Here is a 17,553-nt window from a genome sequence, read left to right on the forward strand (position 1 = left end):
ACTTCTCTTCTCCACTCTAGTACACTTCATCACATCCAAATTGCTTTTCTGTTTCACAACCACATCTTGTAATGGGCTGCGAGCCCCGGTAATTTTGTACATTTCTTCTCTGAATGAATGTCAGCGCCACTCGGTTTTCCTACCACCAGATTATCATCATTTGAATGGGATGCTGAGCAAGTCTGGTGATAAAGTAAAGGATTTTCATATGCTGAATGTAACTTTCCAATTAGGTCATGCCCTCTCTTTTGAAATACCAAGCATCTTCAACAGTATTTGCCCAGCTATGAAAACAAAGCCAGAGTTCAATAAGATTGCATCCCTGTACATTAGATACATTTTATTACAGTGTCTACTTTGTTTAATTTGATCAGGGCTGGTTAGCCTGTGTCTCTCCAGATGTTGCTGATCTAGGACTTCCATCAATCCCAGCATGGCCAACAGCCACGGTGGATTAAAGCTGTGGTTCAGCAACTTCTAGTGGGCCATATGTTAGTCAGCCCTGCTTAAAGCAAGTGATGGATAATTACTAACATGCATATTATTCCTTTAAAACATTTTACTCTGAGAGCTGCAAATTTCATAAAACAATTTCTCATGTCACAGCACTTTTTTGTGGAACTTCTCTCCAGTTCAAGCTAGCCTTGGCATCCCTATTCACTCACCTCAAAGCACCCTTAACGTAAATCCTAGTAATGACAGAAGTGCTGTCTGCATATGCTTGAGGCACTGGCCCCAATCTGAAGTATTTTGTGTATACAGTATATCTTCCCAAATCTCCACTTCACCAACAATCAGGGCAAGTTATTTCTGTGAATATTGTTCACCTTTTGAGTGGTCATAGGAGAAGATGACTGGATTCTTCTTCTCCCCCACCAAACTGGTGATCAGTTCTGTCAGAAATGACAATGCTGAGGGCCCTTCTTTTCCTTCTGAAATGCTGGCTTCCACACTCATGGGATCACTTTCAACTGATGTGACTTGCGACACAGGACGCACGTCCAAACCTAACTTGATGCCACTGGCTGTCTTCCTTACTGAATATATTAAGTGCATTTGGAAAAAACAGGGTAGTGAGCAAAGTCTTGTTAAAACTAGCCACCCAAAACTCTCTGCACATAGTGGGGTTAATTTTTTTAAAAAAAAATCTGGTACTTTACAACTGGATAGTTCTTCCTCCCAGTTACAGGTGAAATACCACCACTATCCATGACCACTATTAATTTTTTAAAAGTTATAAATCACTATTCTGTTCAAAATGAACAGAAACCTACAAGTTCTATTAACCAGCCCCATATACATTTAATAAGCTGTTCAGTGTAAGCTAATGGTTCAAGAGAATTGAGCTTCTGGCACAAAACTGAGCTTCTGGTACAAAAGTGATTACAGAGAGACGCACTTCCAAGGTACAAGCAATCTCTGCTGGTGATTTGCTAACATTATCTTGGCTCTTCTTATCTCTAGGAACACAGGAAGTAACAGAAACAAAACCCAAGCCACACAACTACTTAAGATACTGAATCTTTATGATGATACATTATGCCATTGACCACATTTCTCTCAGCGCTGCTGTTGTGGAAAGGCAAGTATTTTGCTTTAATATCCACCAGACATCCATTCTGAAGGTTGCAAAGTAAAACAAGGATTGCTGGAATTAAGTAGACCATAGTTTTGTTTTATGGGTGCCTGAAACTGGGGGTGGGGGGAGAGAGAGAGAGAGAAGAGGAGGAGATCATGTTCTAAAAACTATTTTTGTCACTCTTTAAAGCTAGCAAGGCTCAGAACTTACATGTGCATAAGCTCAGTCAAGCGACAAATATGAAGCCAATGTAGTCCAAAGGTCAACTTTCACTTTATATATTAGATTACAGCAAGCCATGTTGTTGCCAGAGGGTTTAATCCTAAGTGTGGGGTACTGGATTTTACTTTTAAAGACACATAAATACAGTGGTACCTCCGGTTGCGAACGGGATCCATTCCAGAAGTCCGGCCGCATCCCGAGGAATTCACAACTGGAGCACCGCTTCTGCACATGTGCGTGGCGCGTAGAGCGCTTCTGCACATGTGCGCACGGTGAAACACGGAAAAATACTTCCGGGTTTGCCACGTTCGCATCCTGAAAGGTACGCAGCTAGAGGAGTGCGTATCTAGAGGTACCACTACATAGAGTTTCATGAATTTATACGCTGCTTTTCTACTTTCCCAGTTTTCAAAGTGACTCACAACATAAGATAGTAAAATGGAACAATAAAACGTTTATTAGAAGGTTGTAAAAATAATTCATTCCTGATACAGAAAACTGAGGTAGATTAAAACAAGAGAGAGTAAAGAGTAATAACCAGCATTGACACAATGAATTATCTGCTAAAAACGTGTTGAATAAATACATTTCAGCCTAGCACCTGAGACACCAGTGCTGGTGCCACCCTAACTTCTTGGGGAAGAATGTTCCAAAGAAAATCACTATCTCTGAGAAGGCCCTCTTTGCCAGATGCCATCGTCCTTGTCCCTGAAGGTGAGGGCATTTGGGAAAAGTCTTCTCAGATCTTACAAACCCAGCCTCCACACATGCAACCTCCACATCATCACAAAGGGTATTTCTCTACTGGTATAATAGAATACCCAGTCATATGTGTAGAATGAAGATAAACACTGAAGTTGGTAAGCACTTTGCACGCGCATGATCCACTGAAGTAAAAGAGGCTAATCATGGCAGGGCACACTGAGGATCACGACTTGTGATGTTTAACACCACGTTGGAAGGAGAGTGATCAACAAAGGCATACTGATGATGTTGACCCTCATTGGGGTTTTGGCTTATTATTACACTATTTTCATAATGAATGCATGGTTTTATTCTATTTTATTTTAACATGCAATTTTAAGATGCATATGTGTTTTAAAATCGCTGGCTGGTTTGTATTTTTATTTTGATACAATTTTGTGGTGACTTGCTTTTAATACTTTTATTTTATGAGTATTTTCAATGAGTATGTTATATTGTTTGGTGTAAACTGTTTTGAGTTTGTTTGTTTTTTGTTGGTTTAACAGTACATAAATCTTGTTAAATGAAATATTTTATATTTCTGTTTATATTGTATGTTGTTTTGTAAGTCACCCTGTGCTCTTATCTGGAGGGAGGATGGAGCATAAAAACTTAAATACTCCACACTGGAGGTTAGAGATTATATAACCTAGGGGTGTGTGTGTGTGTGTGTGTGTGTGTGTGTGTGTGAGAGTGAGAGAGAGAGAGAGAGAGAGAGATTTTTTTCTGCTTCTTGTCAAGCAGTAGTCTAAACAAGCTTTACTGGGGCTGGAACTTAAGACTGGATTTCTCAAATAGTGGATCTTGGATTTCTTCCCTCATTAGAAATTTCTGTGGTACTGAACCTGTGGTACTGAAGGCTCTGACATCAACTGGCTGAGCAGATTTGGTGGCACAGAATGTTTGTGAACATTCAAAGTACTCAGGAAACAAAAGCATCATAATATTTCTGCAGTCCTTTACTGTGCAAAAAGGCCAATTTGAGATTACAACTTCCCTAGGGAAGCGAATGACTTTGAGGGGCAGGCTAAGAACCTGAAAAGGGACACTAAAGAGCACTGAGTAAAGAGATACGCTGAAGGGAAGATACAAAGTAGTTAGCATAGCAGGAATCAGGTCTGAAAACCAGGAACAATGGAAGGAGAAGGAAAAGTAAGCTTGAGGAAAAAAGGAATAGACAAATGAAGGTGCTACTAAGTGAAGGGATGGTAGGGGCTGAATCGCAAATATAGTTGTACCTTTCTGTTTTCGAAACAGCCTAGTTATTGAACCTTTGGGCTTGCAAACTCGGAAGTGACTGTTCCAGTTTTCGAACGTTCTTTTGGAAGCCGAACGTCTGACGGGGCTTCCACAGCTTCTGATTGGCTGCAGAAGCTTTCTGCAGCCAATCCGAAACTGCAGTTTGGAAGTCAAACACTTTGGAAGTTGAACGGACTTCTGGAAGGGATTCCGTTCAACTTCCAAGGTACAACTGTACCGGTTTGGACTTAATCTCTTGAATAAACTTGTACATTGATTGCTTCCCTAGTATACATAATGGTAGAGGGTGACTTGGAAATGTTTTTAAGAAAGAAAGATCTAGCTGTTTTTGAAATTTAAGGATGCCTCAAAAAACAGCATGACCGGGAGGGGGGCAAATGTTTCAGGAATTAACTTTACAGAGGTTGCACCATTTGGATCCCAGCCACTTCCAACAGCATCTCCAAAATATGGCAGCTTTCAAAGAAAAGAAAAGCTCAGGGCTGTGAACAAAGTAAAAACAAGAAACTAACTGAAGACTGCAGTTAAGAGCAAGGGCTACAACTCAGAAGAGCATCTGCTTTGCACATATAAGAATCCAGGATCAATCCTTGGCATATCCAGGTAGGGGTGGAAATGTCCTCTCAGAACCCTGAAGAGCCATTGCTGGTCACTGTAAACAATACTGGCATAGAAGGATCAATGGTCTGACTCGTCATGATATCGCTTTCTGTGTATTAACTGGAAACAAGCAATATAGCAGGAGATAGCAGCAGGGACATGGCTCACAGTCACAGAAGAAAACACTATATCCAGATAAGGCCAGAAGAGGCCCCATTTTGCAGACATATCAATATAGGCACCAAAACTGATTATAACCACATAGCTTCTTAATGTCCAATAGAATAGGGAGACTTTATCTATGCTTGGAACAGTAAACACATTAATCTCAAATCAGATAAGTGACTCCATAAACTCACAATCAGTAAATGGATGTAGTTTTGGGTTTGTTTGTTTTTTGCATAGATGCCCTTGTAACAAACCAGTTTTCTACTTCATCCATATAAGTGAAACTAGGGGTTGCACAAACCATAATTATTTAACAAACCAGATTACCAAACAAGGATTAAACTGTAGTTTCATATTCAGGTTTGGTAACCTATGGTTTTCAACAATGGTCTGGATTCTATACTCTTCTTAACGTTAGGTACACTATGGGAAAGGCCATCATTTCTTTACCTGGAAAGAATTCATCCAGCGAAGGGAAGGTGGCAGCGAAGCATTACTCTGAGACAGTATCAGCAGCAATTCCAAGCAGGTTTTTGATGGAAATGTTAGAGAATGTACTCCCATATCACTTTCCCATGAATCAACTAGGCTGGAAAACAATCAGAAGTGTTGTTTAATTATTATGATGGAAATTCAAAGTTCCAATAAATGGATACTGTACAGTACCTTTTGCTTACAAACATGCAAATATCATATCTGAAGTCCCATCAACTTTCATATGGGAATTCTGTAGGGCAGAGCTTTCTAAACTTTTCATGTTGGTGACACACTTTTTAAAGATACTGCGACACAGTAATTCAGTTTTAGTAGCAAACCCAAGGTTAAACTAACCCCTTTCCAGACCCAGGAGGAGCTTGGGGAGCATTCACATGACAAACCTACACACTAACATGTCGTGACACACAGTTTTTCTAAAGCATTAAGAGAAGTTGGTCGCAGTTGCTTATTAATACCAACTGAATGCAAAAAGTTACTTATTCAGGTCCAGAGCACAATGCAATCTACAACATTCTCAGCAGTGAGTCAGAGTGCATCTCATTAAAAGGAGACCCAAATAGCTCTCAGGGGGAAAAATGGCTTTGCAGGTACTTGAAGGGGGTTTTCTTTCATTTTTAATTGCTCCGTTCACTGAACAACGGCCAGTCTATCACACTTCAACCACAGCTTCATGAAATTCATATTCTAATGGACGACAGAAAGATGAGTAATAAACATAGATTACTCAGAATCACAGCCACTGCAAAGAGAAGCTAATGGAAAGCATTTGGATTATGAGGTTGAGATCTGAGCAACTGTGCAGTACCTAGAAGCAACACACAGTTTAACAATGCACCTCACGCTTAGGACTGCCATAGAGTTTGTGGCAGTTGTATGAAACACTTCTGACTTCAAAGCAGCATTTGCTTGCATTTCTGTGAGGTACTTCAATAACCATGGATGAAAACATGAACATAAAACATCAAGCAGTTGGCACACTGATTGCTAGCAAGAACATTAGCTATGAAAAAAAACCATCCTTGGTTCAAATTTCCACTAAGCCACTGATTCTGTTAGTAAAGGTAAAGGGACCCCTGACCATTAGGTCCAGTCATGGCCGAATCTGGGGTTGTGGCGCTCATCTCGCTTTATCGGCTGAGGGAGCCGGCGTACAGCTTCTGGGTCATGTGGCCAGCATGACTAAGCCGCTTCTGGCGAACCAGAGCAGCGCACGGAAACGCTGTTTACCTTCCCGCCAGAGCGGTACCTATTTATCTACTTGCACCTTGACGTGCTTTTGAACTGCTAGGTAGGCAGGAGCTGGGATCAAGCAATGGGAGCTCACCCAGTCACCGGGATTCAAACCACTGACCTTCTGATCGGCAAGTCCTAGGCTCTGTGGTCATGAGCAAAATAATATTTCTCTATCTCAGACCCTGATCTGCAATGTGGATGTAAATATACTAGCATATCTTAAAGTAGGGTCACTAAAGAAATGTTATGTGACTGTGAAGTCCTTTTGAGAACATCTCAATATAAATAGCAGTACTTTATTCCTAGTATGCAAATAGCCTGATGCAAACGCTTCAGGATTATTTGGGGGGCAGAGCACAACTGACCACCCCATTCTTCTCAAACCTTGCCCACAACATCTGCATGTGCCATAATCTCAAGCCACTGGACTGTCATAATGGAATGATCCTGGTGATAAATGTTAAAATGACAAGTAGCCTACTGTCATGTGAAGGGTCTGCTATGTGCAGAAAAAGGCAATCATATCTTCCTTTAGCTATGAAACAACTCTACCCCATAATCTTTTGGGGCCACAGAGAATTACAGCAACAACTGCTACTGAAGCAACTTCATTCTTCTGCCAACTGGATTCTCTAGCAGATCCTTAAATAAGTTCTATCTGCATTTGAATTATTTTATGGATGTGTCTTTTAGCACATTTTTCTGCTTCTGCTATTTTAATGCCAATGTTTGGAACTTTTTCCATTTGCATTTTTATTGTATTTTGCTACTGCATAGGTAGCCTCCCTTGACAGGAAGGATATAAGTCTATAAAATAATAGCAACACTTCAAAGTGTGCCAGTTATATGAGTTTATATGTTGGGAGCATCTGAATGAAGTTTAGTCACTAACCCATGCCTGTTCTTTTGTGTTTCTTACAGTCTGGCAGCCTGCCCTAAATATACAATTCCCTACAGAGTGATATAGGATTTTTTTAAAAGTATCTTTCAATAGCAGCTCACTGCACTGCCTTTCAAAGGATGCAGTATGAAAACATTGATGAATAGGATCCCATTATAGGAGATGTGTTGTGGATTTGTTTTTGGAGGGTGGGCTTAAGCACGGCACAACAGCCATGGCTGAAAAAAAGCTAACACTGACTTTTTAAAATTCACCTCTCCTGGAAAAGCTTGTAGCCTAAAGGGATTTCTAACAACTGTGCAGTATTATGGATCTCTTTCTTCTTTGCCTGCTACCTGAACCCTTCAACTTGAAGAATTATTTATTGTTGCATGGTCTTTCAGATGAAATCTGCCCAAGTTAGCAACCAAAAATTTAAGGTAGCCATACTGGTTTATTAGAAGAAAACCCCAAAGAAACAACTATCACAATATAGTACTTCACCAGAACTGTTTTTCTGGCTGGATGTTAAGCAGGCACACAAAACAAACCAACAAAAAGGTGGTCGGGGTGGGGAGTGTGCAGGATGAAAGTTTCACACAGTCTGCAGCAGGCGCTATGAAGACTTATCAAAGAAATCCTATACAAGTCTACACAGAAGGAAGTCTGTTTGAGTTCAATAGAGCTTATTCCCAGGTGCTATACTGTGGCAGCTATAACAAGCTAGATCTAGGGTCTCCCACCAAGGCTCCCTGCCTGCACCTCTTTTTAATTGAGGATTGTTGGTTTAGTAGGACAATGGGGGTTGCCTGATTTTTATCTGTTATTACAGCAGCAGGTTTCATATGGTGTATTTCAGAGGTACATCTGAACATCACTAATTTTTATTTTTATTGAAATGGACATTTTGTGAGGCCCACAACAACTTTTGTTTTCCAAATGTGCCTCCCAAAAATGGTTGAGGAATTATTGGATTACATCTTGCCAAGTAAAAAAAACAATGCAAATTTCATAATGAGTTACTGAGATAAAGGGCTAGCTCCCATCCGGAAGTACTTAGATACATTAACAAAGCTGGATATTAATTTTAGTTGCATAATTAGTTTTTTCTTTCTATTTTTTTTAATAGATTGGTTCATATCCAGACTGAATAAGGCTCTGGGGAACATGGGATCATGCTTGTGACATTCTTGTTTTCATTTGATTCCAAAATTTATAGGCCAACCTTCATCTGATTAGGGTCACATGTTACTTTATAATACAGTAATAAGAATACTATTCATGAAACATTAAATAGAACCAGGAGTTTACAGCTCTTTATATGCATTCAGCAGCTACCTTTATTAGGACCAGCTAATGTTATTACCCAATTGTCACTTTTCTATGCTAATCAAGGCTGGTGTACTTATTTTCAATAAATTCCAGAATACATTCCTTGCTATTTCAGTAGCTTCTATATAGCATACAAAAAGCATAAACAGTCTTACTCTACTGTGACTGCTAATACATCCCAGTGAGGAATATCTTCATACAGTGGTGCCTCGCAAGACGAAATTAATTCGTTCCGTGAGTTTTTTCGTCTAGTGAATTTTTCGTCTTGCGAAGCACGGTGTCGGAAAAGTTTTGGAAAAGCTTCAAAAATCACCCAAAACCTCAAAAAAGGCTACCACACCGCGTTCTATGAGTTGCTCCTGGAAGTCAAGTCACAACTGTATTAACGGTGTTAAGGAAACAAACTTGCAAAAAATGCAAGACGTTTTCGTCTTGCGAAGCAAGCCCATAGGGAAATTCGTCTTGCGAAGCAGCTCAAAAACCGCAAAACCCTTTCGTCTAGCGAGTTTTTCGTCTTGCGAGGCATTCGTCTTGCAGGGCACCACTGTATTAAGCTTGGAAACATTCTAAAGGGACATTATCTTCCACATAAAGAGATGAGAACACAATGCAGTTTAAAACCACAGTGAACACTGTGATTGCTCGATACTAACACATCACCAGTAGAGTTTGATATTGATAAGAGAACCTAAAATCCAGCCAAAGAATATATATTCAACTAAACCATGTAGTCATCTAATAACATTCCCATTATAAACCTCAGTAGATTTTAATGAGGTAATGCTAGATACTTATATAGCTTTAAGATTTGGGTAGGTTAAATCTGTATAGTGAATACACAGTCTAAGGCAGTCTATTTGGATTTTATATAACTGTCATTTCTTTTAAATCATAGGAACTGACCTATGCCAGATCCATCAACCCCAATATTGTCCTTTCTGATCAGGAACTGCTCTGCATAGTTTCTGACAGAAATTGTTCTCTCCTGTTACTGGATCCTTTTTAAAAAAACTGGAGGTACCACTCAGTGGATTTGTAACTGGCTGACTGACCGAACCCAAAGGGTGCTCATCAATGGTTCCTCTTCATCCTGGAGAAGAGTGACTAGTGGGGTGCCACAGGGTTCTGTCTTGGGCCCGGTCTTATTCAACATCTTTATCAACGACTTGGATGATGGACTCAAGGGCATCCTGATCAAATTTGCAGATGACACCAAACTGGGAGGGGTGGCTAACACCCCAGAGGACAGGATCACACTTCAAAACGACCTTGACAGATTAGAGAACTGGGCAAAAGCAAACAAGATGAATTTTAACAGGGAGAAATGTAAAGTATTGCACTTGGGCAAAAAAAATGAGAGGCACAAATACAAGATGGGTGACACCTGGCTTGAGAGCAGTACATGTGAAAAGGATCTAGGAGTCTTGGTTGACCACAAACTTGACATGAGCCAACAGTGTGACGCGGCAGCTAAAAAAGCCAATGCAATTCTGGGCTGCATCAATAGGAGTATAGCATCTAGATCAAGGGAAGTAATAGTGCCACTGTATTCTGCTCTGGTCAGACCACACCTGGAGTACTGTGTCCAGTTCTGGGCACCACAATTCAAGAAGGACACTGACAAACTGGAACGTGTCCAGAGGAGGGCAACCAAAATGGTCAAAGGCCTGGAAACGATGCCTTATGAGGAACGGCTAAGGGAGCTGGGCATGTTTAGCCTGGAGAAGAGGAGGTTAAGGGGTGATATGATAGCCATGTTCAAATATATAAAAGGATGTCACATAGAGGAGGGAGAAAGGTTGTTTTCTGCTGCTCCAGAGAAGCGGACACGGAGCAATGGATCCAAACTACAAGAAAGAAGATTCCACCTAAACATTAGGAAGAACTTCCTGACAGTAAGAGCTTTTCGACAGTGGAATTTGCTGCCCAGGAGTGTGGTGGAGTCTCCTACTTTGGAGGTCTTTAAGCAGAGGCTTGACAACCATATGTCAGGAGTGCTCTGATGGTGTTTCCTGCTTGGCAGGGGGTTGGACTCGATGGCCCTTGTGGTCTCTTCCAACTCTATGATTCTATGATTCTAGGTGATGGGAACAGAACCCTTGCCTTATGTACACAAAGCATGTTGTCTGCCACTGAAATACAGCCCTTCCCCTTTTATTTAAATAATAAATGTTATTTAGATGCACTACTTTTGGGAGATATGCACCACGTTGTACTCAAAATTTGGGTATAAATAATAAACCTATGGCAATGAATAGGCTACCAAGAAAATAGGAAAAGCCATAGAACAAGTGATTCAGTCTTCTGATCCCCACCTACCCAAGCTGCTTTTTCTTAAATGAAACTAACGAAAGTGAGATACATAAAGATGGTCTCTATTTTTTGTAATTCAATTGCTTCCTCTTTTGAGCCATCTCGTTTCTAAAACAGATTCCTAATTCATTTAGGCTTTTCTTTGGTAAGATTATATATCTTCTGATAAAAACTCCATACCAGTTTGTGGTACCCATTGTTTAGAACGCATACAGTGGCTTGACATTCCAAAAGTAAAAGCAAGTCATGGTTTAGCGCTCCATGTCTTCTTTCACTGGCCATCTGTTCAAGACTTCTGTTGTTATGGTCCAGCTGGCTTCAGAGAGGCTATAACTAGGTCTCATCAATTAGCCCAAGTCATGGTTTACAAACCCACTTGCAAATCTAGGTTTGCTGGATGACCCAAAACCATGGTTTACCAATTCAAACTCATGCCAAAAAAATACTTAAGCTTCCTTAACCATGGTTTGGAACAATGTTAGAGCTGCACCATAGAATGACCAGGACTGGATAGAAACCCAAAAGGTGTGGGTACACAGTCCTTTATACAGGGGCAGTAGGATAACAGATGTATTATTTTTAACCTTTCCTTAGAGAGAAAGAAAAATATATTCCTTTGTAGCTTTTCCCTTTTTTGGCAACTGCATTAGATAGCCTTTTCAGAGCTTATCGTGATTCCAGCATTGCTTTCTTGAGTAGTAGTTGCTTGTTCAAATCCATTGTTGTATGCATCTAATGGGGACAATTTTTCCTCAATGCGCATCACTTTTATCAGAACTCACTATTTCCTGGCAGGGGGGAAAAAGCAGTTTTCTCTTCTACAAACCTTCTAATCTAGAGAAATAGCCTTAGAAACCTGGGATATGTTGTCACAGTTAACATTTATCTTGGCAAAATGCATTTAGCACAGAAGAAAACCTCCTGTACTTGATTCCCGATTCTCTCTGTCAAATCTTATTTATTCCTAAACAGTCTAGCCTCTGAAAAAGGAGCTTTACTCTACCTGGATAAACATAGTGAAGGAAACTTTTTTTTGTCTTTAATAAGAACTTAAGACAAATAATCCCAAATCCCAAAGGGCCTTGTTAAAGTTGCCTCATAAAATTTTTACACTCACATATGAGTTTGGAGAGGAAAAAATGTCAACCTAGCAGTTTGAGCTCACGCTGACTAATGTAGCCTTAGGGAAAATTCATGTGCCTAGCTATTTCAAATGGATGTAAAGCAGCCAATTATGATAAATCATTGCAGGCTGTGGCTAATGACACATTATTTTCAGACATAATAATCTCATTTTTAAGTAAACAAAATTACAAAGGCAATGTCCGACTATCAGGGAGCTTAGCCGTTTTACTTATGTAAATCGCAATCACATTTCTCTCATCTCTGAGGCAAATAAAACCTCAACAGAGTTTTCTAATATGGAGGGTATAAACTTCTCCCATCCTGCAACATTCAGCCCATTGCCCTTGGGTAACAAAATGCCAAAGGGCCAGTTTATATTTCAGTGGTTTAGCTGTTATGGACTGAACTACTTTGAGTTGTGGGAAGGGAGAGCACATGCTTTAATATTCACACATACTCCTCTCCTTGCATGTAAAAAACTAGCACCTCAAGAGATTTCAGCCTAGGCAGATTACTGCGATGTGTTGTACGTGGGGCTGCTGTTGAGCAGAATCTGGACGCTGCAGCTGGTTCAAAATGCAGAAGTCATGTCGCTAATTGCAACTGAGCACCCCAATCATATTATGCTGGTATCTTTGCTAACTACCAGTTCATTCCGCCGTTCAGTTCAAGTTGATGGTTTGGGTTTCAAAGCTATATGGCCTGAGACTAGGGCTTCTGAAGGGAGAAATGCTGCCTTCTCTCACCTGCTATCAATTAAGATCTTCACCATGAACCCTTCTCCAGATGCCCCCATCTTTAGAGATTCAAAAAAGAGAGACAGAGGGGTTTTTCCAGGCATGACATCAAAATTGTGGGGCACTTTCCACAATATAGTCCTCTATAATGGAGTTCTCTCCATTAGCATCTTTAAAAGGACCAGGCAAAGCCTGTCCTATTACTTTAGACTTTTAAGGGCCTTTAATTTGGAGTGGGGCAACTTCTGTGCAGCTAAAATACAGTCCAATGTACAAAAACAAGAGTCCCCTTTGTTGTTCTGCCCAGTTTTTCCACCTTTGGTACCACCCACCACTTCTAGTTCCCAAAGGTTCCATATAAGAAAAAACGGTTCTCAGAATGGGGGGGGGGGGAGGGAAACACTTCTCACACCTCTGCAATAGCCTGACATGGTATAATCCAAGAAAATCATAGCCTAAAATGCCCTGTCCAAGCAGCGCCCCCTCCCATCCCACATTAATCAAACAGGCACAAAGCTTGCATCAAAAACTAGCTTTCAGCTGTGGTGAGGGAACTTGTCTGCCATGTACAAAACTCCAGAAAACCAACTTAACTTTCACTTGTCCTTGTGTATTTTGACAGTACTCTTGTCCACTAGAAGACAATCATTATTTCCCAAGTCTTTCCTTGTTAGCTTAGCATTTGAAATGAAAATTAAAATGATTTTTTTTAAAACAAATATTCTGACAGCTACATTACTAAGGGATTTATTATCCCACCATTACCCAAGAGATGTCTTGTCTTGCAATTTCTACTAATGGTGCAAACGAACTTCTTGACAATATAAAAAGGGGATTGGGGGGTGGGGGACACGAGAATCAGAACTCTAATTAGAGCATCTAATTCTGTCTTTTGAGTACATAATGTTTCAGGAGATCAGTTATGTCTTTCAATGGATTAAGAGCTTGATATATGAAATCCACAATAATATTTCAAATTACAGAAAGTGATTACTAACTGCGGGGAGATATACAAACACCAAGAACAACAAAAAGCCCACACTCCCTTCTTAATAAGGTATCTCAATAATAAGGGGCAATAAATGTAAGATTTGTCATTGAGTTTTATGGTACACAGTACTGCAGAAAATGGGTCTCTGGAAGCAGCTTCATTATGGGCAAATAGCTGTGCAGTGAAAGAGACAAGTTTGATGGCCAGGCCCCACTTCCTTCATTATGCAGCTACAGAATACCCATTATTAAACAGATCTTTCTTTCCGTATACTTGCAGTGTATAAACCATTGGTGCACAACATGTGGCCCTCCAGATGTTAAGGGTAGAATGATGGCGAGGGATTATGGGTACTGTAGTCCAGCAACATCTGGAAGGTCACATGTTTCCCATAGCTGGTTTCATTTGTGTACCTCCATAAGGTGGACACAAAAGAGTGGTTGCTAGTTAAAGTACAAAATGAGTCAAAGCAACCAATGCTATCCAAACTAGGGCTGAGCCAGTAAGAAGTGGTTTATTATGTCACCACTTTCAGAAATCTTTTAATGGATCACTGCTAAAAGAACAACAAATGTTTGCCTGTCTAGTAAGCATGGGCCCAAACAACCTCCCTGATTGGCTGACATAATTCGGGAACCCCTGTACTCACCTGTAATGAATGACCCACTTTGAATATGTATTCAAGATCGAAGGTTTAGAAACTCAAGAGACCAATTTCCATAAAAACATACAAGAAACTTTATTAAAATAAAACTTGGTAAAAAGCAGGCTGAGCAACAAAGCAAAATACTGTACTTTTCTGTGTATAAGACAAGGGTTTTTTTTACTTAAAAAAAATGTTAAAAGGGGGGGAGTCTTATACATGGGGGCAATCTCCCCCCATTTTCTTAATTTTGAGTCCCCCAAAATAGGGGGCATGTTATACACAGAAAAATACAGTATCTTCTAAGGTCCAAACAGTCGCTGACCATCCATGCTGAGAGCTTGTTATGCTCACTGCAGCCCAGGTTTTAAGGGAACACTGACTATGTGCGTTCACCCCTTCCGCCCAATGAAATAAGTATGTGTCTTTAATTACCATTCAACACTTGCCTTGAGGTCTTAATGAGAGGCATCTGTGTTTAGACTTATTCCAGGGATTCAAACAAATTCCCATGCAACCCACAAGCTAATCTTAAAGGGACTATATCACATCACCTAAACCAGATTAATTCATTTAAGTGATCCCAGGTGTAATTGATTAACTAGTACAGCCTTCCCCGAACCTGGTACTATCCAGATTTTTGATTCCCAATTCCCACCTCCCAAGCCACATGGATGATGGTCAGGGATAACGTGTTGTGGTACAACAAAATCCAAAGGGTACCAAGTTGAGGAAACTCAAGCTAGTGTCTTAACATTGTTATCTTCACTACATGATTCTTCATTGGCCAAGATAATTATGAGGGAAAGAAAAGCACAAAGAAAGGGGAAATGGTGTCACTTAATAAAAGCAACAACCCCGTCAGAGAATGATCTGAAGGCACATGCTGTAGTTCTACTTCTAAAGCCAATCAACTCTAAGCCAAAGAACAACCTCAGTGCAGAATTGCCTGGCAACTATATGTCAGCTATTCCGAGCTCTTTGGGGGAAGAACAGGGTATAAGGGACTGATACAAGTTTAAGAAGTGAGGCAGCTTTGCTCCTAAGACAGTTCCATGAGCAGCCTTGAGTCTAAAGCAAATACACATTGATGAGTGTGCTGAACATTGATGACGTGTGTTTATAATCTATATCTGTGGGTATCAGTGAAAGGAACACAAGAGCAAACTCATAATAATATGCATGTGAACATGAGTCTCTTGGCCCAACCTGCCCATGATTCTAAACACACTCTTTGGATGTTAAGTCCAAACAACTTCAAATGGAGTTTACTTCTGAGAGCAGGTGCTAAAGATTGTGCTCCAAGACTATTACGGATAAAGATAATCCACAGAAGTCCCCAAGCTACCCAAAAGCAGCTTCAACAGCCAAGTAAACACTTCTATGAGGCAGAAGCTAAGGACTGAGAGCAAATGTAAATTACCCAGAAGTACTGGGCCGAGATCCAAAGAGCCTGCTGCATGAGAGAAAATAAATTGTTGTGGTGGGACCAAACTTTACCTCATACTGCTTTTTTGTTTTGATTTTTGCATAGCTCGGAGCAATATTCTGGTGTTGCTCAGATGTCCTCAGTTGGATATGGATAGGGAGTACAATAGATAGCTAACCTATTATACTGCAACTGAGCTCTACCAAAATACAGCCGACAAAGAAAGAGGAACGAGAATGTAGCTTTATATGCTACCATGCTCAAGTGTACTCTGTATGACTGAAAATAAAATTTTTAATGGTTTTAAAGCTAAACCTTCCTTAAAATGATTAAGCATTCAGGGTTTCAATTTGGGTTTCTTGCTTTTAACAGCAAAAAACTTAAAGGTCACACACACACAAAAACCAATCAAGAACAAACTGATGATTCAGTTCACCAGCTTCTATACCGGAGGACTTAAGATTCTATTTTAGAAGGGAGTGAAGCCCAAAGCAAGTGATTAAATGTATCTCGAGTAAAGGCACTCAAAAAACAAAGAAGTGGTTTGTCTCAGTTTCTTTGTATCACAGTTTTTGCCTTCAGCCCTATCCAAACAAGCTGGAAAAAATATTGATGATGTTTGTATCCTGTCTTTCCCAAAAAGAGCTCGTGAAATGGAGTTTATTTTAGACTTGTAATGTAGGATAACCTGAGAGAGTGTGAATGTCCAAGACCACTTGCTGAGCTTCAATGACTAAGTCAGGATTTGAATACGAGTTGAATACGAATACAGCGGGTGGTGCTGTGGGTTAAACCACAGAGCCTAGGGTTTGCGGATCAGAAGGTCGCGGTTCGAATCCCCGCGACGGGGTGAGCTCCCGTTGCTTGGTCCCTGCTCCTGCCCACCTAGCAGTTTGAAAGCACGTCAAGTGCAAGTAGATAAATAGGTACTGCTCCAGCGGGAAGGTAAACACCGTTTCCGTGCGCTGCTCTGGTTTTGTCAGAAGCAGCTTGGTCATGCTGCCACATGACCCGGAAGCTTTACGCCGGCTCCCTCGGCCAATAAAGCGAGATGAGCGTCGCAACCCCAGAGTCGTCTGCGACTGGCTCTAATGTTCAGGGGTCCCTTTACCTTTACCTTTCCCATATTGAACCTCATCACTCTAGTCTAACCCCATGCTAGTTACACCACAGTAGCCTCCTGCCTTATGTCCTCATTCAGTCTCTCAGAGGAGACAAAAATGCCCTTGCTATTATGTGGTCTGTGCATCAAGAGACTTGCCCATCTGTTTAAAATTATGAAGAAAGAAAGCCATTCAGCACCGCATATTCTGCACAAGCTTCTTTTAAAATGTCCCTTAAAGTTTTAAAAGAGCAAACAAATGAACTAGAAAGTACTTAATCCAGGGTATGGAGTGCAGGTGGTGTGTTTATAAAAGAAAACCCTGTCAACCAACAGTCCTACAAATTTAAAGGCACCCCATTGCATCTGCTGCTTCAAAAGCTACAAAAGCATTAGCATGTAAATTGGTTCTTTACCAAAAAGAAGAATTAGCTCTGCTTCAACCCTACTGACCTATTGAAATGCAGGTCTGTTTTTGCTGCCTTGTCCTCTTCCTTTGGCTCTCCTACAGGATACCAAAGCTTTGCTTTCTAAACTGGCTCCCCCCAGTTCTCCCTTACTGCTGTAGGCAGGTTCTTCCCTCATCTCCCTCTGACCAGCAAGGGCTGGCTAACCAATAGCTAGTTACTGTTGACCAGCACCTGATCATATATACACTTCTTCTGGCCCCTCTAGTCCAATCCCGGCCAATCACACA

At 40.6% G+C, this 17,553-nt stretch overlaps 1 protein-coding gene and 1 long non-coding RNA gene across 3 annotated transcripts in view; one reads left to right on the plus strand and one right to left on the minus strand.

Annotated features, from left to right (window-relative positions):
- Window positions 1–17,553, plus strand: part of LOC310704263 — a 59,098-nt gene that overhangs the window by 40,112 nt on the left and 1,433 nt on the right. The window contains exon 4 of the long non-coding RNA XR_014524680.1: window positions 1,465–1,582. This is a non-coding gene — a long non-coding RNA (uncharacterized lncRNA). The remainder of the gene's footprint in view (window positions 1–1,464; window positions 1,583–17,553) is intronic.
- Window positions 1–17,553, minus strand: part of UBE3D (ubiquitin protein ligase E3D) — a 49,603-nt gene that overhangs the window by 12,472 nt on the left and 19,578 nt on the right. The window contains exon 9 of one of the 2 annotated variants that reach the window (XM_083497486.1): window positions 5,024–5,162. The exons of the other annotated variant lie outside the window; for it this stretch is intronic. Coding sequence (XP_083353612.1) covers window positions 5,024–5,162 — 139 coding nt within the window. The remainder of the gene's footprint in view (window positions 1–5,023; window positions 5,163–17,553) is intronic. 2 annotated transcript variants of the gene reach the window in all.

Source organism: Podarcis liolepis (genome assembly GCF_965112155.1).
Source record: "Podarcis liolepis genome assembly, chromosome: 3".
NCBI classification, from domain to species: Eukaryota; Metazoa; Chordata; class Lepidosauria; order Squamata; family Lacertidae; genus Podarcis; species Podarcis liolepis.